This window comes from Schistocerca gregaria, chromosome 1 (assembly GCF_023897955.1).
Source record: "Schistocerca gregaria isolate iqSchGreg1 chromosome 1, iqSchGreg1.2, whole genome shotgun sequence".
NCBI lineage: Eukaryota > Metazoa > Arthropoda > Insecta > Orthoptera > Acrididae > Schistocerca > Schistocerca gregaria.
In genome coordinates, this window is record NC_064920.1 from 758,333,990 (window position 1) to 758,358,391 (window position 24,402).

General features: G+C 35.8%; 1 protein-coding gene across 3 annotated transcripts in view; it reads right to left on the minus strand.

Moving 5' to 3' along the window:
* Nucleotides 1-517: 517 nt before the first annotated feature.
* The window catches only part of LOC126267922 (longitudinals lacking protein, isoforms H/M/V-like), a 136,790-nt gene continuing 112,905 nt past the window's right edge, over nucleotides 518-24,402 (minus strand). For all 3 annotated transcript variants that reach the window (XM_049973243.1, XM_049973235.1, XM_049973252.1), the window contains exon 8: nucleotides 518-15,729. In XM_049973243.1, coding sequence (XP_049829200.1) covers nucleotides 15,723-15,729 — 7 coding nt within the window. In that variant the 3' untranslated portion in view covers nucleotides 518-15,722. The remainder of the gene's footprint in view (nucleotides 15,730-24,402) is intronic.

Below are 24,402 nucleotides of genomic sequence, written 5' to 3' on the forward strand. Positions count from 1 at the left end.
ATTACTGTGGCATCTCCATGACATTAATTCGACCAACTAAAGAGAGTACTAAATGGTCTTCAGATAAAGTCTGACAATGACGACAGAGGAAGTAACAAAGCTTGAGTTAATAAACACATCTGATGCAGCAAGAAATTGACGCAACTTTTATACAGTCATCGTGCAACTAACTGAGCAAAGCCATGTGCACCATCTCTCGGTGAATTGTGTAAGCTTTGGTCTATGTGGTGTCATATTTGAACCTTTGTGCATTTATATTTTGAGGCTGAGGATTAGGCCATCATCTGTTTGAATAGACATGCAAACTGTCAAAATACCACACCTGAATTTATCTGTGTACAAGAAATAGGGCCATTAATATGGCAAATGGATTGAATTAAAGCCTGGCTTACCAACCTGTCTCTTAATTTAGAGCACTGTACATTACACTATATGAGATGCTCCACTGATATAAATGTATACACATGCAAAATTATTTTTGAAAATACAGAGGATAACTGAAATGAAACAAATGCACTTCTATTCATTTTATTTTTATTTTGTTTTAAGGGCCAAATAGGCTACACTCTTATCAAAATAATGGAATAGCCATAACCCCTCACTATTATCTACGACAAAATGCATATTTATGTAGATATATGTACTATGGCATATTAAAACATATCAAGCCCAGTCATTCCACAACAAAGTATAAATATCACTTTCCATTTATAACAGCCGCAGTAAAACAATCCCAATTACAGAAAAACATTCATTAGAACATGTGGATATATGAAAATATCGTCAAATAATATTCATTCATAACTAACAAAAACCTTGTTTTGTAATGGAAAACAATAACTGAAAAAGAAAAAACAATAAACTCATTGCACTTAATTTCCACCTGTTACGAAAATTGCACAATTCAAAATTTTCCAACAGTCAGACTGTATAATCAGATACATATCGATGCAAATGTCAGGCAACATACTAACCTAAGTCTAAGGTCAAATATATGATATGTGGTCCTAAATCTATTGTATACAAAATATACTGAAACATTTTAAGTATATTTGGTATTTAATAGTCTTACATTTTTAAATGATATACTGGGCTTATCTTGACTCAAGCATTAACAATAACAAACTACACTAACACAGATTATTCTGCATAACAATTCTTCCATACAAACTTCCATAGCATACTCCATTTGAATTGGATTTATTTTCGAAAGCACAAAACTGCAATGATCACACAAGCATAGTACATGTGTTAAAAACTGTCCTTTTGATATATACAAATAACAATAAAGGCAAATTTAGCATGAAGTACATTATATACAACATCTAAGGCAAATGTTTCAAAGGAACTCAAGTACTGATTTGTGTGAAAGTTTTTGTGCTGTTGCACATCATGGAAATGTCTGCAATGGTAAATACGGCAAAGTGGGTAAGGCATTTCAATATTGAAGCACTTGGTGTGTTTCAAACAAGAAAATAACTTACAAAAATATGTTTTTGTGTCATCCAACATAGATGAGAATTCGCCAGTTAATAAGTGAACAGTGACATATGTTAAACAAAGTAATTTGTTATATCACAACTTGTTGTGTCACAGTTCTCTTAAGCAAAACCAGATTGTGAACATATATATTAATGGTGTAAAATAGTGTTAAGCTTAATGTAAATCATAGATATTTGATTTCTAATAAAATTATTATTCCACAGTGAAATTATGATTGACACCATTTTGGGAAAAACTTAACCTCATTCAAGTGGTGAAGAATTATCCAAATTTACTGTAGTGTCAATTCCAGGAAGCACCCCAAAAGTGTGTCAGTTCCAGCACACATCATGTAACCACACTGCTAACGAAAACCAGACGCATGAAATTCATACTTCTTGTTATACAACAAATAGAAGTAGGATTCTGCTTATTAAAAGAGCAAAATCTCACATTTCAGTTAGCAAGTGAAGTAAAAAAATGAAGAGGTTATATTTCCTGTGTGTGTTTACAGTAGCCATAAATTACATTTTTAATTCTTACATTTGTAGAAGCATGAAAATAATTGTATGTGGTACACACTTTGTAGCAATATTAGTACACCTAGTTATAAAATGCAGTAACTTAACTAAAAGTTTTGGATCATGGAGGAAGGAAAGGTTGCTGCACTCATAGGAATAATTAAGAAATGCCAGACATCTCCAAATGTTAGTTCTCTACATTCTTTAACAGATGAGTTCCTTTTGATACAGTACAAAAGGAGTGGAAATACACGCATGAAGAGGTATGGATGCAGAAATTTCTAACCTGTGATGTAATATTAATGTATCAGGTTATTATTCTTGTGACAACAAAATGTATGTGGGTAGTCATACTCCAGTGATATACAAGTAATTATATTTTAGTATAATCAGAGTCTAACACATACAGTCACAACACTCCGAACTCGTGCTTGTTATATATTGCAATGGCAGCTCTCAAGGTAGACGGAACGCTACGCTTTTGAATACAATACGGTATGAGAGTGAACAGTATCACTTATATTGATTTGTAACTAGAATTTTACAGTAGAGGACACAAGCAGTGCAATAACAATCAGCACTAATTAAGAAATGATAGTAGATTTGTTTTTCTTTAGTTTCTGAAGGTCCCAGGGACGTATGAAATGGTACATTACAGGACAGTTTATCTGCAGTTCTCTTGTAATGTACAGTACAGATATTTACTGAAGAACGTAGTTTTCTTTTTTTCCAACAGTGTGCAGTTTTCGTCAATACATTTCCAGTCAAATCAGTGAATGTGGAATGCAGGAAACTTATGGAATGTAAGACCTATAATATTTATCATACCAAATAAGTCACCACAATTGTAGCAGAAGGAAAAACCACACAGATGTGAGAATAAAAGTGGTTCCCACCACAAAAGAAACCAATTCCATAGCTGTTGCTAAATCTGAGGCACAACAGCAAGAATCAACATTTTGCCTTTGAAGCAAAATAATTACATTTACAAAAATATTTGTATTAGAGTTGGGTGATGTGTAAGAATCATTAGACTCCATAAAAAACTGTTTTGTGTCAAGAACAAAAGCAGAAATGTATACTTCTCACAGATCAAATGTATGCTTATATCCCCCTTTTTTTTAATGGAGCAGGCTGCTATTATACACATTCAAAGTATTCCTTCATGAGTAAGTTTCAGCTTATATAATTGAAGCACTAACGTCATTTTGACTATCTGAGAGTAACAATTTTCACAGCAGTGTCATTACTGTATATGTCAGACTGTGGTATAATACTGGTATTTGACCAGCTTTTTTTTAATGGAGCCCCTACAGTTAACTGTAAGTTTCTGTTGAACACAGGCATCTACTTACAACTTACAATTTTATAATCTTTGTCAATTTACATTGTGATGTTACTGGAACAACCACAATAGTTTTATTCTGAGAACACAACCATTTCAACAATGTATTATGTGCTATGCACTATGACAGTCAAGAAAGAGCATTCTCATTGAAACAAAACATAAAAATCACTAAGTAATGGAAACACCTGAATTCTATGAATACCCAAATCAAGCTTCTTGCACTGCCACAGATGTTCTTTCACTCAGCATTCAATGAATAGCAAATGGTCTACACAATCTCCTGCAGAGCAGTGATTAGTGTTAATAACCTCTACAATTCTGTTTCACTGTAAATTATACTGCATCTCTGGTAGTCAATGCATGATGATAGGAGGTGGGAAAACATGAAACTGAACTCTCGAACAAAGGGTACTATAAGAAACTTCCTGGCAGATTAAAACTGTGTGCCAGACCAAGACTCGGACTCGGGACCTTTGCCTTTCATGGGCAAGTGCTCTACCAACTGAGCCACCCAAGCACGACTCACACCCTGTCCTCACAGCTGTACTTCTGCCAGTACCTCGTCTCCTACCTTCCAAACTTTACAGAAGCTCTCCTGCGAAGGAGAGCTTCTGTAAAGTTTGGAAGGTAGGAGCCGAGGTACTGGCAGAAGTAAAGCTTTGAGGATGGGGAGTGAGTCGTGCTTGGGTGGCTCAGTTGGTAGAGCACTTGTCCGCGAAAGGCAAAGGTCCCGAGTTCGAGTCTCGGTCCGGCACACAGTTTTAATCTGCCAGGAAGTTTCATATCAGCGCACACTCCGCTGCAGAGTGAAAATCTCATTCTGGAAAGTGTACTATAAGCTAAATATTTGCCTTGGAATAAACAAAATGTAACAACAAACAATGTTGCAAAATGGATTCAAACAGCAACTTAACAGTACTTTTAAAATTTATCTAGCAGATTTCATATATCATTCATGGTATATGAAAATGTGGAGCTGGCATGTGTTAATGCATTTTACATCTGACAGCATATATCATTTTTCTTCGACATAATGCACAATGACTTAGAAATGAAAATGAGTGTATCTGGTTTGATATTCAATAAGAACAGATCTTTGGAACCATCACTGTCATGTAGTAATATGTATGGTTCAAATCAACAGTGCACCTGCTGCATGTATTTAATTATCATGCAATATCTTTCTGCAGAAACATTCTCACACAAACTGCTAACTGCAACAATTGCACTTCACATTTACATATCTCCTGTATAAACACTATAATGTGACACCACCACAAATGCAAATATTATAGAAAATTTATTATGGTTGCAACCTTAAATTTTCAAGCACTGAATGAACAGATAAAGAGTGTTGATGAATGGCAATAAACACAATAACACACACTGTGACTCTCTGAAAACACATTCTAAATTATTTGAGAACCTAACCTCCAATAATATCATAAAGAAAAGACAAAATATGTATCATGACAAAAATAACAAACATCAGTTCAAAAGGTATTGCAAGTAGCACATTTAAATGTTTCCTACAAGCAACGTGGTGTCTACAACAGAACATCACAGCCAGAGAGATAACTGACAGATAGGCAATTGGTTTTTCATGCAAGAAGCAGAACATTTCAACTACAATCCAAACAATTACTGAATCAATATGTAAACTCAAAACTTTGAATACTGTTGCTCCAATCCAATCAAAATAGTTACAACAAAAATTATAAAAGACTAATAAAACACAGTCTTTAGAGAATTCTAAATAGCTTGGCCAGAAATTACTTCCAAATACAATTCAAAATCATTTCATTCTAAAAGGACAAGATATATCGGTGGGCAGATATAGTTCATAGTATGTCATTATAATAGAGCATACATGCACATTTTTAAGCAGGAAAGGTCACTTGTTCCTTATGATTCCAAAACAGTGATATAATACACATTGATTTAAAACATGGTTTAAAAATACGAAACATCAATGGACGTACAAAGAAAAAGAAACTGTTTGACAACAGATGATCAAATGAAAATAGCACCTTTCTGGAGAGGACAATGAAACAAGAATAATTATGACTATGTAAGTGTTCTGAGTATGTTTTCATATATCTTTGCATGTCCCTTTCTTTAGGTTTTTTTTTTTTAAACAGAAGAAACACACAAAGCCTAGCATTGGGTTGGTTTGTTTCTCATTAACAGAATAGAATAGTTTTCATTTGTGCCTTCTGACACTCAAAGTAAAATATTTTAGTTTTAAGATAGCCCAGATTTTAATTTAGCCTCTTTATTTAATAAGTTTTTGGCAAGAGAAGAAGTATATTTACTGTAATTCAAAATATGCTTCAAATATTCAAGATATGATTCAAGCTCAGCACAATCATTTATTCTAAGAATACTAAAGCAATAAAACACTAACATTTTGCCAATTTCAAATTCATATCAGAACACAACCATGTATGCAGAATGTATTTTAGATCAGTATTATGAACAAGGGTGGCTTAAAAAAGTCAGAATATCGTAAATTACAGAAATGTACTGCCATTGTATCTGTTTTTCCTGTGTAAAAGTATTCCTTTCACTTGGGCAATGATATACTGAAATAGGTTGGCTGAATCAGGATCCTGCCCTCCTGATGTCTATGTTCACTAAGAAACAAAAAGGTGTGAAACAGTAGGGAGACTTTATATCGCACAAAAACAATAATTCCACATTTATTCATCTGAAGAAATTGTCACCAAAACAAATCAGTCCGTAAGTAATAAAATCAAAAACAATTTTCAACTGCAAACTATAAATGAAAATTAATGATAACAATAATATATTCAAATAATATTTTGATATTCATTATCCATTTACATTCTGAAATGTTCTGTACGCGTCTTATTAGCAAATTTACAGGGCTGGGAAACAAGTAGGTTGTAATAAACTTCTCAACATATCAGTTTTTATGCACAATATAAATTTCTTATTTCCTACAGTCATAAAAGGTGACAGGAATAATGAAGATATAACTTCTTTCAGATTTTCTTCCTTTTACTGTACCTTACATTAATGAGAGACGCGTTTGCCACACCTATTCAGATCTTGAAGAAACTGTGCATTTACTGTAATTTTAATTCCCACAGTCAGATGTTAGATGTAATACTTGAGGAAAGAGTCAAGAGACTTTACAAAGTTAACATCCCTAAATAAAAGTGTGCATGTTACAAAAACGCTTTCATATTTGAAGAAAGTAATTCTTCGCCTTGCTTTATCAGGTGGTAAAAAGTTTTATATGACATGAATTCATCAGTGTTTGGTTATTTTAGAATGTGTTACTGTCTTGTAACAGTCGTAGCAAATTGATTGTAACACCAAATTATAGAAGTAAATGAATCACGGAACATTAAAGATGTTTACATGGCAGAATCCACCTTGTTGAAATTATTAAGTGATTCTGCTACACTCGATGCATCATGATGATATACACATGAAACAGAACTGGATGGTAATGAGTACCTGTGGAAGAGGTATTTATTATGAAACGAAACACTATTTATAACACAGTAAAAAGCGACTGAAACACAGAGATAACCAACTTTCAAATTGGAAAGTTATCTTAATACCCCTCTTCCCCTTCCCAGAACAGCATCAATTCTTGTAATACAGCATCCTGAAAAACAGGGAACAGTTTACAGTGCATAAAGGAGACACAATCATACCACAAGTTTTGAATTTAATTTCTATTATTATCCAGAAGAATGCCCTACTTCATAAGATTAATCATCATAAAAATAGTTCCATCAAGCAAATAAAATTTAATTCTTCAATAATGATAAAAGTTTTTGTAGCTGTATAATAGCAGCAACTGTTGTGAGAAATACTCATATCATCATTTTAGTGCAATTGTGTGAAAAACAATTTCACGACAGACTATTTAAAATGATATCTTGTGTATAATGTCTGAGAAACATGAAAGGTACTTGTATTATTTGCCAGTGAATTAATATTTCCTGTATGTTTAACTTTATACTGGTCAGAATTAAAGTGATCATGTGCAATCAGAACCATGGAATGAAACACTATTTTTATCATTCATGAAATTTCACGTTCTTCCTGACAAAAGAATTTTGAGTTACACAAAAGGCAAAAACCTGATAAAACAATCGCTACACTTATATAATAATCTGTCATGAACTGAAAAAATGCTATAACAGAAAAGCAAGAAAAAATGCTAGATTTACATCTGTAGAAAAAAATAATCCAATCACTTTAAATGCTTTCAGTTCAATGATGTTGCAAAACTTCACTAACTGAATCAAGATGTCCAACAAAAATTATATTTTTAAAAAGTAACTTATGTAATACCATCTGTTCAAAATAAAATTAGGAATAGTATCAATGGAATAAAATTCCCTTGGAAAATGATGGCACTACAATTTCAAATCTTTCAAGACTGTATGAGCAACACACGCATGAAAATCAAGTAATTTGCTAGAACATCTTTATATAGGTGTCAATATGTTGCCATGCAATAAAAGAATGGTGGTAACACACACACACACACACACACACACACACACACACACACACACACACACACACACACACGACAAAAAACATTTATCAGTCTCCTGGAGAATAAATTATGTTAATAAAGCTACATATGGATAATAAATTTTGCATTTGATAAAATATGAGATCATTAAAAATAGTTTCTCCCTAACACACTAGCAAAATGCTGTTCAAAACTATCATCTTCATTTTATATCGAAACAAAATGTAATATGTGCAATTACGCGAGCTTTCCTACTTGTCTGAAACGGCGAAATCATGTGTAGGAAAGAATCCCCAACAGCAAGTACAGCATATATATTCATATCAAAAGACTGAAAGATACACATATCTTAAAGACTGAGATTCGTTCACATGTCCTACACCAACACTGGTAATGAACTGAAGCACACATGCATGGCTGTTCAAGGTGTTTAGTTCACTCCCAAGAACTTATTTCTTAAGTGGGGTATATCAGACAGAAATTTAACACCTGGCTAAAAAATATCAAATCACCCCTGTGAACAATAAATGCACAAAAACAGCTACTACACTGGTCACAAAGTTACAAATACAGAAGTTGAGGTACCTCTGCTGACTGTACACTGACACCAATATAAATATCTATTTTAAGTAGGTAAGTGTAATGACTCACAGGATTTCAGCTTTCAAAACACTCCATGAATTTGTTGTATCTTTTCCAGTCTTGAAATATATTGTGATATACTCTCATTTCAAATGGTCATAACCTGATAAATTGACAAATCAATTATCTGTGTTTGTGTGTGAAATAAAAAAAAAAATAAAAAAAAAAAAAAAAAAAAAAAAAAGAATTGTGAGTATACAAACAAAGTATTACAATAGATATCTAGAAGATGACATAAGTTGTGTTTTTAAATCAAATGAAACCTACTTCTGTCTGATATTTTTCACTATAAGAATTTGCAGAGATTCACTTGCATATTACATTAGTAGGCAGAGGCCAAACTTTTAATTTTTTCAGCATTATAAACTAATAAGAATAATATTCTGAGAAAAATAAGCAACCACAAATTTATTTATTTTTTTTTCTCGTAAACTGCAGCTGCATATTCAGTAACCTAAAATATATCTTAGGAAGTTAAATGCAGAAATAATGCTTGAAACCATTTGTGGGTAGCTACAAAAGCAGAATAAAAAACAGCTGCTGTCATAACAGTTGTATCTCAATTTAACAAACAATTGGAAAAGCAATGAACTAATATTTTTCAGTTTTCATGCATTTAAACTATCAGAAATCTGAGTAATGAAACTCTAAGCTGCTACCTATTTATACAGTTGTTGTCCAACAGCAACTTTCCTAAAGTTACTTTTCTTTACAGAGTGCAGCTAAGATAATTTCTTGCCCTATGACTGGAGTAGTTTCTAATTATTTCATTAAGTTTCTTACACTCTGTCACAATTCTTGCTGTCACTGTGGTGGCCTCAGAGTCTCTACAGAGCCAAGAACAACCAAATGACTTAACATAAAACAGTACTACACCAGAAAAATAACAAAATGTGGAAATTATATTTGAATCTGTAAAAGCAATGTGAGTGTTCAATGATCAAGGAACAAAAGAAAAGGAAAAAAAAAAAACTGACTCATAACTAAAATAAAGAATGAAATTGATGTACTTAATCAGTGCACATTGCACTAGAGATGAGTGAAAGTGAGAGGTGAATAAATGGTAACTGCAGCTGCAGTTTACATAATCTCAATGGCAGAAATAAAGAACCAACTTCCAGAGTAACCTCAATTTCAGAATTCTGCTTTGCACAAACCACCACTGTTCAATTGCTTATTGGATTCAGTTTGCAGCGCTTTATTACATAAGTGATAAAACGCATATTGCGAGGACATTAAATCAGAACGTAAGAAAAATGTTCATGTGTGTGTTTCACCTATAAATTTCCCCATTTAGTTTAAAAACAAGTGTGAAACTTTCATACAATTGTTACAATATCTCGGCAAAGGAAGTACATTAAACTTACAATATGCATTTATAAATGAAAATAAACTACAGAATTGCTTACAACATAAATAATTAAACAAGAACAATAGCTACAACACAAAAGTTGAGGTAAACTGCTAACAGTGTCGGGTGATGTACAAATGATGAGAACTGAAATGAATCTCCGAAATAGGTTTAGTACGTATAAAGTGTACTTTCCTCTCAGTTATCCAACATTTAGAATATTTTGAGGATAAATAGCTTAATCTTCCTCATTTTGCCTCAATTCAAAACAGATGCTCTACAACAAACACCTAAGCATTAATATTTAATGCTAAAGTAAAAAGTTGTTTCATCAAATTGATACACAGCTACATTTCCTTTTTATAATGTTGCTCAAATACTGAGATATAAAAATTAGCAAGAATTATATTCTGATATAGGAACTTTGTGTGAGTGTTTTCCTCTCTTTTTTCCCTTCTAATACACATTCATATATTTGTAATTGAATTTTACATGTATGTATACATATATATATATATATTCTTAATAATGTATCTTCATAGCTATGTCAGTTACATATTTGGTTACAGATGATGCAAATGTAGCACAATTACCTTTTTAGAAAAGTGATTGTATTAATTTATGTTTCTTTGCATGAGGCACTGGTATCCACTAAATGAAGACCTGATAATTCTCTACCAAAACTAAGAGAACCAAGGAAAATCTCTAAAATAAGACCTCAATGAAAAATGTACGTACAGGATTGTTTCACAGTGTGTATACAGACAATTATCTTTAATTACAAACCAATTCTAGATTCCTGTTCATTTAAATGAAAAATGAGTTCATACATAATGGAAAAAATGTGAAGCACAAAACAAAAATTATTTAAGAAAACTTGGGCCAAATTACCAACAGCGACAGGTAAAAATACATAAATAAATTTTCTCATATCATTTTGATATGCATACACTGCTTCTGCTGCAGTCTGAACCTACAAAACAAGGTTCAAAAACACATTGCCACAAACACAAAGATCACACTGCTCTGTGAAAATACTACACAATACAATGCACACAAACTAAATACTTTGATCATGGTTCAGTCTATATCTCAAAAATTATTCTGTCAGTTCTTTGGCCCTTGCTATGTCTTTAAAATGCCACAACAGAAAACCTGACATAAAAAAAAGTATAAAAATTGTCATGAACACTTATGTTTGTCAGATGGCTGTGTAAACATATCAAAATGTAAATACAATTGTCTAAAACATACATTATGTACTAGATAAAATCATAAGTTTATACTGATTATATCTGCAATGCATTTAACACTAATTTATGGTTCTATAAATTATATAAGAGATATAATAAATACTGACATTACAAGTAAATAAATAACTAATAGTTTCAAAACCCACTTTTCGCAACCGTTTGTTTTTGTAAACCCACTTATCTGGTTTCCAACAGAAGACTTCCATATCACATTTTTTCTTATTTTTGCATTGTTTCATACACTATTATGGTGGCCACTGCTTTACTTGGCGTGTTTTAGTTTCTGCATAAGTTGTTTGGTGTTACAAGGTACTGTGAGATTATGGAGGAGAGCTCCATAGATGCGCCCACATACAGAGAAAATCACAGCTGTTACCGGTACAAGTGTAGTGAGTGAATGCCCCGTTAGATTACCGCACACTTCATTTTTTTGCTGAGAACATTTCGAAGTGAAGTTAGAGAGAGTGACTGTGTGTGTGTGTTTTATCATTATATAAGCTATTTCAATGGTTTACACAGCAGCACTCTAGAAATACTATAATGGAAAATTTTGATTATGATGTTCCCTGTACAGTAAATTAATGTGAAAAGTCACTTCATTTAACCATCAGATTTCACAGTATGGAATGCCCACTCTGATAGTTAATTGAAAGATTCTAAAACTCCGAATACCATGGCAACTTCAGGTAGATGATTTGTGTGCTGTTTCACATCCGTGTACATCAGTGCTATTTCCACCATAAAAAAATTGATGAATAGTTAGATAAAACACATGCATACAGTAGGATTTTCTTTCTTGACACTGACTAGAATAAGTTTGCAAAACATTAATGAAGAAAACCATAGCTTTTAAATACTATACATCCAATATCCTAGCAAGTGCTGTCTTTTAAGACCCTACATAAGCAAATTTTAAACAAATATCTGTATACAACATGAAGTATAAGATATTTAGCACATGTTAAAAATGAGAGTTCCGAGATTTCATTAGCCACAAATATTAAACTAATTCAATACTCAGCATGTTTCTAAATAGTGTGAAAAACTCAAATTTTACAAATGTGATAATTTCATATTTTCCTTACATAAATGAGGACCAAATAATTGATGAAAGCACTCCATGAGCACTTCTACCTCAAAGTACCAATTAAAGATGAAAGACAAAGGTACGTGTGAAGATAAAGAAAGCAGTACTGGCAGACTTTTGCAGTACTGGCAGACTTTTACTTATAAAGATAAACAAGAAAAGTTCTACATCACACTTGACAGAGTGATCAGACATTGGAAGGTAGCAAATAATGAAACAAATAATAAATGCAAGAAACCAATTCATAGATGGGCTGCCTAGTTTCTGCCAACCTCTTCGTCACTGAGGTACAAAGGCAAGACACAACTATAAAAAAAAAAAAGAGGCCCAACATAGAATTACATGCAATTGAGATTGCATCATTAGTCTGATACAGTGCAGCACAACTAACGAAAAAAAGAGAGGTAAGTGCTTGGGAAGATATAGGCCAGAGAAGATAAAAAATGAGACTGAGCTTAAAATGATCTGTACTAAAGAATGTTGATGGTATGAGAAGAAATCTGACTGAAAAATGCAGTGTTTGCTAGTCACATGATTGGGAAGGGAGATGTAGGAGTGAATTAGTGTTACAACATCTGGAAGAATAGGACCTGAGGTGAATAAAGATGGAAGGAAAGGAGAACTGGCATAATAAAAATGCTCCAATCGATACATCCCAACTTGATGGGATGGGTACAGAGATGGGTACTGTGACAGGAAACGTTTTGTGATTGAAGAAAAAGGAAAGATACTGTTATCCAGCAGTTGTTCTAAAGAGATTAGAGAAAGCAAAAAATTAAAGTGGGGTATAGCAACAACAATATGGAAAATGAGCAGTTTTCTGCTAATTTAATATAAAATAAGCCAGGTGTACAATACATAACGGCTGAAAGTGTTCTTGTAGAGGCAATTTCTTAACAGAACGTATTTATTTGAATGTGTGGTCTGAAAGAACACATACCACATGGAATCCAACACAGCGAAAAGAACAGATACTATACATTCATACAATTGATTCACATTAATGGGCAAAAAATCCACCACCTTCAGTGCAGGTGCACAATTATGTTCTACCTTCAGTGGGAACCTCAAAGTAGCAAGCATGGAGGATACGGGCGGTGACTGTGGTTATGGTTCACTACATGGGACTGTGGGTCAGCGGATATAGCCTGCGCAATTGCAATAAACACTGTGTCCGGGTGGCACAGTGGTTAACACAACTGCCTACTATGCAGGAGATGCAGAGTTCGAATCACAGTCCACAAAGATTTTCACTTGTTGCCACTGATTCTGCTAAAAGTCCCGATGCAGCTGACATCAATATCTCCTTCCCTTTCTCTCCCCCTCCACTTTCAGTTTATAGAAAAGAAACTACTTAAGTTTCAGTAATAAAATAACTCGGGGCATTTATATATACTGACAGACGTCGTGCTTTATCAAAGGCCTCCATATCCTGATTTGTTATTTTTTAACAGTTTGCTCAATTACAAAAATACTGGTTGATTTGGTGATGTCATTGCTTAATTTGGTTTGTCTCTGCTGAAATAGAGAAATATGACAAGATTTTTCAACAGTGAAAATTAATACATTGAATATGCTAAGTGTCGTTTACATCAGAGCACAGACCAGTATATGGAATTAAAATTACCATTGATGTTCAAACTGACTATTTGCTCATATTGGGAAACTGAAGCCTTACAAAAGCCACAATGTAAGCTTTGTAACAACAGTAATGGGCAAAGTAAATGAAGATTAATACCCAAGCAGCAGCAACATACATTATGTCACTGTAATAGCGCATATTACACAGAAGTGAGCTGATTAGTGAAAACCTGCCATGTCTTCAACCAAAACTAATTTCACAATACTGGAATATCATTTTACTTACGCATTTGGCGACATCTCATGGTTTGCATTCGAAACAAAAATCCTCACTGAGTATTATGGTTATTAGTTGATACATTCTCTTATTTTCTGGCAACAAAATGTTACTTCTAAACAACTGAGATAAGTAGTTGTGGTAGTCATTCTGATGGTAGTGTCTTTCAGCACAGTTATCTTTTATTGATTTTAGCTTCTGTAGATTACAGTATTTGTTTATAATACTATAACTTGGGGATGGCACACAAGATTGCTTGTTGTGACATCACCAGACCTGTGGATTGTTACCTTCTACAATATTTAACACACTGTCACTTGCTCATGTTTCCATTACATTTACAAACAACAAAGGAACATAGCAATGTAAATGACTGAATAGCAAAATTATGAAGCAACTTTTAGTAGCACACTAAACATCCGAACAAAGTAATGATACTGTGATTGCGAGAAGTGGGTTTTTGCACCTTGATGTACCATCGAATCTAGGTGTGAGATATAAGATAATTACACCTTACAACAGCTTGAAAGAGTTATTTCCAGAAATATCACAGGAATAGAAATAATAATCAGTACAACAAATTCAGACTTGCAGTACAAGCCTAAAATAACACAGCAGTAATGTTTTCATTTTCTTCCTCAGAACTGCCAACTCGTATCAAAAGTACGAGTTAGATGTTGGTGGTGCAAACATCATTGTGGTACTTGTTTTATTGCCAAACTTAAATTGTTTTGAATTTATGAAACTGTTCTTGACTAATTTTGCAAATATGGTGACATCTTTGCAGGACCGTTCAACATTTCCTTTTCTCACGGTGGTATTACTTCCAATGAGTGATAAAGAGTGTCACCATACTGAAACAATAATTACTTCTGCTGGATAACAAAATACTACAAAAAGCAACTTATGACCACAAGCACGACAAATGCAACTTAGGACAATTAAGAAAGAATGAAAATGACTTACAAATAGGTTAATTATGGAGGCATCAGTTTTAATTGAAATCTGTCTATTACAATGCACACTGAGAGAAATACGAAAGCTGCATTATAATAGGCTTTTACCATATCTTCCTTAACATTAAATATTCTGTCAACAATATCGCTAGATCATTGCATTCAATATCATTTAGTCAGTAAACATTCCTCAGTACAAAACAGAAATAAATTAAAAAAAATAAAATAAAATTAAGAGACTGTCTACAAAGCATAGACAATGTGTCTGTTAACACAGTCAGTTCATTGCAGTCTACAAAGAGAACAACTGATTGCACAAAACTCTGAATACCAGTCACACATCACATAAATGTGTCCCTTTTCTCAGTCTGTGTTGAGATACAAAAGAGGAGTGTGGATCCAGTTCTGTATGTTTTACATCTGCCAGTCAAATCCTTTGCAATAAAAATAAACAAAACCACTGGACTTTAAAAAGTTATCCCAGTTCTATCATACAGCAGTAATTTCTTGTATTACAGTCACATGGCTACATCAATTTAGAACCATTTGTACCACATTCCCGAGTAACCATCACTAAATACAATTTTCTTCATACAAATATCAGAAAATGTAGAAAAAGGTGTGATGGCATCTTTGAAGTAGCTGATTTCATTTCAGGAATGTTCTGTACTGTTAGAGCCTTGAGGAATCAAACAGTTAATATCTGAAATTAGAAGAAAAAACACTCAAATAATTAAACCATCACATAAACGGATAATATTTAAGACATCTAGATATTACGTATACGTTCGTTTGTAAAACAGACACGCACACAGTGTGGGGGCGTTACGGACAAGTATGTGGACCACACACAAAGGGAGGGGGGGGGAGGGAGGGGGGACAACAGGGCAACCACACAAAATGGTGACAAAGGTCGGGGGCAAGGAGACAAAACAAGGTGGATGGTGAGGCAAAGAGGGGTACGGAGTGGATGTGGGGGGAGGGCAAAGTGGGGAATAAAGCGAATGAGGGGGGGGGGGGGGGGGGGAAGGGGGCAAAGTGGGGAATAAAGCGAATGAGGGGGGGGGGGGGGCAAAGAGAGGGAACATAGCAGACTGGGGGTTGAGAAAAGAGGGGAGGGGGTGAGGAGGATGGGGAGATCAAAGTGGATTAAGGACGAAGCAAATAGAGGGAACAAAGAGAATTGGCGAGAGACAAAGAGGAGAAACTAGGCAGATGGGAATGTGCAAAGAGAGGAGAAACTAGGCACACGGGACTGTGCAAAGAGAGGAGAAACGAGGCACACGGGACTGTGCAAAGAGAGGAGAAACGAGGCACACGGGACTGTGCAAAGAGAGGAGAAACGAGGCACACGGGACTGTGCAAAGAGAGGAGAAACGAGGCACACGGGACTGTGCAAAGAGAGGAGGAACGAGGCACACGGGACTGTGCAAAGAGAGGAGAAACGAGGCACACGGGACTGTGCAAAGAGAGGAGAAACGAGGCACACGGGACTGTGCAAAGAGAGGAGAAACGAGGCACACGGGACTGTGCAAAGAGAGGAGAAACGAGGCACACGGGACTGTGCAAAGAGAGGAGAAACGAGGCACACGGGACTGTGCAAAGAGAGGAGAAACGAGGCACACGGGACTGTGCAAAGAGAGGAGAAACGAGGCACACGGGACTGTGCAGAGAGAGGAGAAACGAGGCACACGGGACTGTGCAAAGAGAGGAGAAACGAGGCACACGGGACTGTGCAAAGAGAGGAGAAACGAGGCACACGGGACTGTGCAAAGAGAGGAGAAACGAGGCACACGGGACTGTGCAAAGAGAGGAGAAACGAGGCACACGGGACTGTGCAAAGAGAGGAGAAACGAGGCACACGGGACTGTGCAAAGAGAGGAGAAACGAGGCACACGGGACTGTGCAAAGAGAGGAGAAACGAGGCACACGGGACTGTGCAAAGAGAGGAGAAACGAGGCACACGGGACTGTGCAAAGAGAGGAGAAACGAGGCACACGGGACTGTGCAAAGAGAGGAGAAACGAGGCACACGGGACTGTGCAAAGAGAGGAAACGAGGCACACGGGACTGTGCAAAGAGAGGAAACGAGGCACACGGGACTGTGCAAAGAGAGGAAACGAGGCACACGGGACTGTGCAAATAGAAGAAATGAGGCAGACACGAATGTACAAAGAGAGGCTCTGAGCGCTATGGGACTTAACTTCAGAGGTTATCAGTCCCCTAGAACTTAGAACTACTTAAACCTAACTAACCTAAGGACATCACACACATCCATGGCCGAGGCAGGATTCGAACCTGCGACTGAAGCGGCCGCATGGTTATACACTGTAGTGCCTAAAACAGCTCGGCCATTCTGGACGGCTGTGCAAAGAGAGGAAACGAGGCAGATGGGAATGTGCAAAGAGAGGAAATGAGTCAGATGAATATGTGGAAAGAGGTGAAACAAGGTAGATGGATGAGTGCTTTGATGGGCAACAAAGCCGTTGGATGTGTGTTTAGAGGGGAAATGGAGCAGGAAGGTGTGTACTTAAAGGGAAAAATGGAACAGATGGGTGTGTACTTAAAGGGGAAAATGGAACAGATGGGTGTGTGCTTAAAGGGGAAACGAAGCAGATGTGGGTATGCAAAGAGGGGAAATGAAGTAGTTTGGAGGGGGGAGAGGGGAAACGAAGTGGACTGGGGAGTGAAGAGATTAAATGAGACATATGGTGAGGGCAAAGATGGGAAATGATGTGAGTGAGGGCAAGTTGAGGAGGACCAAGTGGAACTAATGAGGGAGAAGGTGTTAAGGTTTTAGAGGAGTCTCCACACCCTTGGTTCATATAAAGACATCAATGACTCTGAACCAGATGAAGGGTTTGGGATTCTGGTGATTAGGAAGCATTCTTCTACATGGCCCATAAATAGGTTGTTATAGGATGGTGCCATGTAGGTGACCATTGCTGTACCATGAATTTGTTTCTGGGTGGTCTTTTCGAAGCATCCTACCTGCCAACACTGGCTGTATCACTGTTATTTTGATTTGCAGGGATTACCGGGTGAAAGGACTCGGCGATCTGTCAGATTCAACCACCTATCCCCCTTACTGCCACCACAAATGCTTCTCCCAACAGTTGCAGTTGCTGGCAGCCCAGCCTTGGTGGTCAGAGCAGAGTTAGTGATTGCGAAAGCCCCCCCCCCCCTCTCTCTCTCTCTCTCTCTCTCTCTCTCTCTCTCTCTCTGTGTCTGTATGTGTGTGTGTGTGTGTGTGTGTGTGTGTGTGTGTGTGTGTGTGTGTGTGTGTGTGTGTGCGCGCGCGCGTCCATCCACATGCACGTGCACGTCTCTGGACGTATGTAGGTGCACTCTCTCCCTTTTTATTATTATTATTATTATTATTATTATTATTATTATTACTAGAGGACCTTGTGGATGAAAGGTGACATGTTTAGTAGTCATTTTGTTGTGCCTGTTTGTGACTCAACTTCTACTCTATATGATGAGTAGCAATCTGTCCTATTTACAACATTAAAATAAAAACACTGTCCTAAGAAGACGGCATGAAAGTAAACAACCAAATCACCAAGAAAGAAAATAAGGAATCCATTCAACTGGGGCAGTTCACAGCAGACAGGAGCTATGAAAAAATATTTCTATTTGAAGGAGAAAAAAATACATGATACAACAAGAACAAGCAAATGAAAAAGAAGAATAAAGAACATATGCTTGTGGCGTGTGTAAAAATTGGAACAGAATGAGGAACCAAAACTCTCTTCTGAAAGCAATAGCTGTACAAAAAATTGCAGATATTGCGCAGGAAATTATGAACGATCATGCTGGTGACATGAAGATTGTGGTTTCAAATGATTGGTAGGAGTGAACTGGTGTAAAAGCTGATAACAGTTTTGTCACTGATAATTGGAAAAAAGAGTATGAGGCGACAACACTTTTAGTACTGTATTTAGAGATAGATTGTGGATGAGAAGATAATTAGTTCAAAAGATCTTATGTAGGTTGATCTTTGTAAGCAATATGGAGGCTTGGACAAACAATGAGCCAAAATTAGTTGGTTTTACACGTATTGGAGCTATGAATAGCAATGCTAATATAATGAGGATATGTTTGGTAGAGGAGGCATCAGAGTGTACAACGTAATAGACAATATTAAAATCTATCTAGCTGTAGGATTTACGAACCTACATCTTAAAAGATTATTTCAAGGTATGCACACAAGAAATTTGTAAAAAAAAAACCTGATGAATTTTGGGAAAATTTTTTAACAAATAGGAAGTTTCATGTAAATGTAGCAAAAATTTAAAAAAGGACTGGCAATTTGGACTGAAAAGCAGTGACTATACAGGTGCATTCACATAAACGACAAAATGCTTTACGAAAATCACAGGAGAGAGTGTTAAAAGATGCCAGGTATGCTTGGTACCGATCATGGAATGTGGTGCCAAAAAAGCTGTAACCAGAATCATGTTGACAACATTTTTGTGGTCAATGATACAAGTAAACAACAATAACAGTGGCAAAGTATGAGCTACCAGACACCTCATTGCACCAAAGTTGTTGTATTTGTGATAAATTCCCAACAGTTGCATTAAAAAAGTACCTCCCGTCTCGCATGAAAGATTTTGTACAACTAACTAGAAGCGTAATTTGTCAATGAATCGTATAAAATCTGATTCATTCTCATTTCAACAACCTATCATTTAACAAAAGGCTGCAGAAGAAAGAATTTGGATAGTACTACACACTTTAAGCACAGCAAGGTGGACCAGATTCACTTGTCTTGGTATCATTCCTTACAAATAATATTTTTTCTTCTATTCTTATGTATGTACATAGGTCACGCAAAGTGTGAAATTCTTTGAAGAGATTTACTTTTTATGATTCTTACAGTTTAAAATATAAGGCCCTATTTATTGACTAGCTTGACAGCAGTGTCCGTTTCATTATTTACAAGGACTATTTGGAAAGTAAGATCCAATTTGTCATGAAATGGAAACCACAGTGAAAACAAAAAACATTTTATTTGCAACAGTCTGCAATATCTTCCAGTTACTTCTCTAAATAGTTGCTGCTCCAATTTAAGACATTTGTCTTAGCATTGTGCTAACTTTTCAATACCCTCATTATAGAAGGCAGCTGCTTGTTCTTTCAGCCACTTCTCTATACGAGTCTACAGTTCATTGTCTGTGTAAAAATATTGTTTTCATAGCCAGTGGTTCATGTGAGCAGGAATAAACATCAGAGGCAGCCAAGTCTGGGCTGTAAGGTGGGTGATCAACACTTCCCATCAAGAACACTGTAGGATCATCCTCATTGTCTCTGCAGTGTGCAACCATGAATTTCATGAAGAAGAAAATGCATGACAGGTACCTAATGTGAGGTTGCTTGAAATCAGGTGTGCAGTGATAACCCATACCTGGTGGCAGACACTACTGCTCTAGGCATCTTTACATGCTGACTGTTTGCTCAGAACTGAAAACAGCGATGTAACATGATCGACAGGCGTACTAGAAACAATGCCCAAAACATGTGTGCAAAAATTCATTGGATTTTCACTGCCGTTTCTGGTTTGTGACCTATTGGTCATTACTTTCTGAACAGTCCTCACATACACAGTATCTCATTTTAAATACCTTTTCTTCTGCCTTCATAAGTTTTCCTATCTTGTTTTTAAATTTAGGAAACTTTCCTATCGAAAAACATTATTTTTGTAAGAGACACAGAACTGGACAACTTCTCAAGTTTAACACTTACAAAAATCCAATATTACTATTTTGAAGCTCATTTTTGGTGTTGCTAAAAATGAATGTAACTACGGGGAAAATATGTTAGTTAATGAAATATTTCAAACATATGTTTCTGGGATACTTTTGATGGAGTTCACTAGAATACGGTGTCCATAAAAGTAGAGGACAGTACCAAAGTCATTTACAGAATAATTTGTGATTAGTTAAATAAAATAACTTAATTTTCATAGGTGTACAAGTACTGTCAATAATTCCTGTTTTTAAAATATCCATTTAAAATTCAATTGATATGTATTTTATTATTTTGTGAACATACATTAAAAAAATTTCTATGAACATCTGAAAACAGGCATGGTGAACAATGCAATTGCTAGTGGCAAATAAATAGCTGGAATCAGTCAATCTCTTAAGCATCGCGTCACTGTCAATTTGTCTTCGGTAGTCAGTCAGTCACAGTCAGTTACAATCAATCACTGTCAGTTACCATTCGTTGATTTAGGTTTGACGGTATTTTTTAAAAAAATTTAACTATCTGAAACAGCAAATTGATCATTTCAGCACTGGTGTTAAAATAAATGTCTACTGACAGTAATTTGAATATATGGAGTGTCTACAACTTTACTGAAAATTCTTATCATCATTCATTATATATCCACTTTTGAGGCTGAATGAGGACACAAAATGAGGCTTGCAGATATGTAACAGAGATTTTAAACAGTGATTAATACTCAAGCAATGATGGAGGATATGAGTAATGTTGTAACTATAAATAGAAATGGTAGGGGAGAGGGCTTTACAACATGTCTATTTTCTTAAACAATTCAATTATTATGTAAGAACTGTCTCAGATTTCAGTTGGGTGGTGGGATAAGAGGATACATTGCAGAAAAGTTTCCATCTCTCAAGTCTGAGGAAACTGGTGTTGGAAGAAAGCCTCCAAATCATACCATAGCACAAATTGAACAACTGGCTATTGAATGTCCTAAGTTGGACAATTGTTCTGTGGGAATTCAAGTATATGGTCAATTTCGTGGTGGTTATCCTTGAGTAGAAAGATATACAGCTGGCAACATGTAAACTTTCGTTGTCATTCACCACTGGTTTGCAGACATAATTTGGTTCTTGATGCCCACTATCAGAGACAAGACCTTGTTCTGCAGACAGAAAAACATGACCTCTGAATATATTCTTCCCACCAACAGTCTCAGTTGCCATCAGTGTAATGTATGTGAAATGATTTAATGTTGTTTATGCCAAAGAGGATGACAATGTTAAATATTCAGCCCACTGAAGTGATGACAATACAGACTAAGCATGAAGTGAATGAAACACTTCAAAAAATCAAAAGAGAGAAATGGTCAAGAGCAATTTAACAAACAATGGGTTATGTAAAAGACAAAGTTTGTTTTCTTTTAGTGTTCATAAACTTTATCACAGGGCACACATCTACTCGACGGTCCAATTCTACCTATACCCAAATCAGTTCAGGAATGATGGTAAGAACAGCTATTGCATTGCAGTGTCACAGTTCAAGGTGCTGTGATACAGATATTCCATGCAAACATTATCAATGATGTAATGCCGCAAGCAAAAATCACAAAGCATTGAGTCCAGTGACCACCGTGGGCATTTGAGTGGTGCTAGTTTAGCAGTTGCAACACAACCTATCCAGCAATGTGGCAATGTCTCTTTCAGGTAAACTCATACACAGTTGTGGATATGTGGAGGGACACCATTCACTAAATGTTGCGTTTAGCTATTTCCCTGTGCAAATTTTTTAAAATGTTTCATGGACTTTATAGTTACCCTGCACATGTAAAATATTTTTCATAGTTTTGATATGTGCTGAAGCAAAAAATTTTCAGAGAAAACTGATTGAAAATGGCCACATGGTCAAAACTGTAGGAACTGTTTTCCTGAACAAACAGTTTTTGCAACCAAGGCAACTATGATGTCCTTCACAAAATTTTACATGATTTTGAACCCCAACCATAAAAAGTTAACCTACTACATTTTTATTTTGATAAGATATTCAATATGCCAGTTATAACATTTTGGCTACATGTGTGCGAAAATAAAAGAATACATTTGACATTGCAATCTAGTAATAATTATAATTCTGTTTTCTGTGTTTCAACGCTTCCACTTTAATAACTGTTCAATAACAGGGCCTCTTTCATTACACAGCTAATACTGCTCTTGTAGCTACAAGCACAGCAGAACCTCACCATATGTCTGCACCCATAAGTGTATTGCTATTAGACGATTCCAAACCAGTGTGTTGGTTTACCGTGACATTTGCTGCAACATAATAATTAACAGATTATATTATAGAAGTGTATACTCATAAGGTCATACATGAATGATTAATGCATTAGCTTTATTTTTTTTGTAGAGGCTGGGAGTTATGCAGTAGTACATGTCGATGTTTGCAGTTCAGATTAAGCTGTGACACACGTCAATCTTCTATAACATTTGCAGAATGGGGGAACGCAGATGACATAATACACTGAAAGCACAGTAAAATGTCAAAAGGTTTCAAATTATATAAGTAACTCTCACTGTGACAATAGTAAATTGTTGTTGATAATTTGCAATGATTTATGAACTACATATTTTTTAAAAAGAAAAGGAAGATTTGCATTATGTGAGTTCTTTGGATCTGAAGTACAGTATATGGGCCCAAACTGAGCTGAATTGTTTGTTGTTGTTGTTGTTGTTGTTATTGTTGTTGTTGTTGTTGTCGTCTTCAGTCCTGAGACTGGTTTGATGCAGCTCTCCATGCTACTCTATCCTGTGCAAGGTTCTTCATCTCCCAGTACTTACTGCAACCCACATCCTTCTGAATCTGCTTAGTGTATTCATCTCTTGGTCTCCCTCTACGATTTCTACCCTCCACACTGCTCTCCAATGCTAAATTTGTGATCCCTTGATGCCTCAGAAAATGTCCTACCAACCAGTCCCTTCTTTTCGTCAAGTTGTGCCACATACTCCTCCCCAATTCTATTCAATACTTCATCATTAGTTATGTGATCTACCCATCTAATCTTCAGCATTCTTCTGTAGCAGCACATTTCGAAAGCTTCTGTTCTCTTCTTGTCCAAACTATTTATCGTCCACGTTTCACTTCCATACACGGCTACACTCCATACAAATACTTTCAGAAACGACTTCCTGACACTTATATCTATACCCAATGTTAACAAATTTCTCTTCTTCAGAAACCCTTTCCTTGTCATTGCCAGTCTATATTTCAAATCTTCCCTACTTCGACCATCATCAGTTATTTTGCTCCCCAAATAGCAAAACTCCTTTACTACTTTGAGTGTCTCATTTCCCAATTTAATTGCCTCAGCATCACCCGACTTAATTCCACTACATTCCATTACTCTCGTTTTGCTTTTGTTGATGTTCATTTTATATCCTCCTTTCAAGACACTGTCCATTCCATTCAACTGCTCTTCCAAGTCCTTTGCTGTCTCTGACAGAATTACAATGTCATCAGCGAACCTCAAAGTTTTTATTTATTCTCCATGGATTTTAATACCTACTCCGAATTTTTCTTTTGTTTCCTTTAATGCTTGCTCAATATACAGATTGAATAACATCGGGGAGAGGCTACAACCTTGTCTC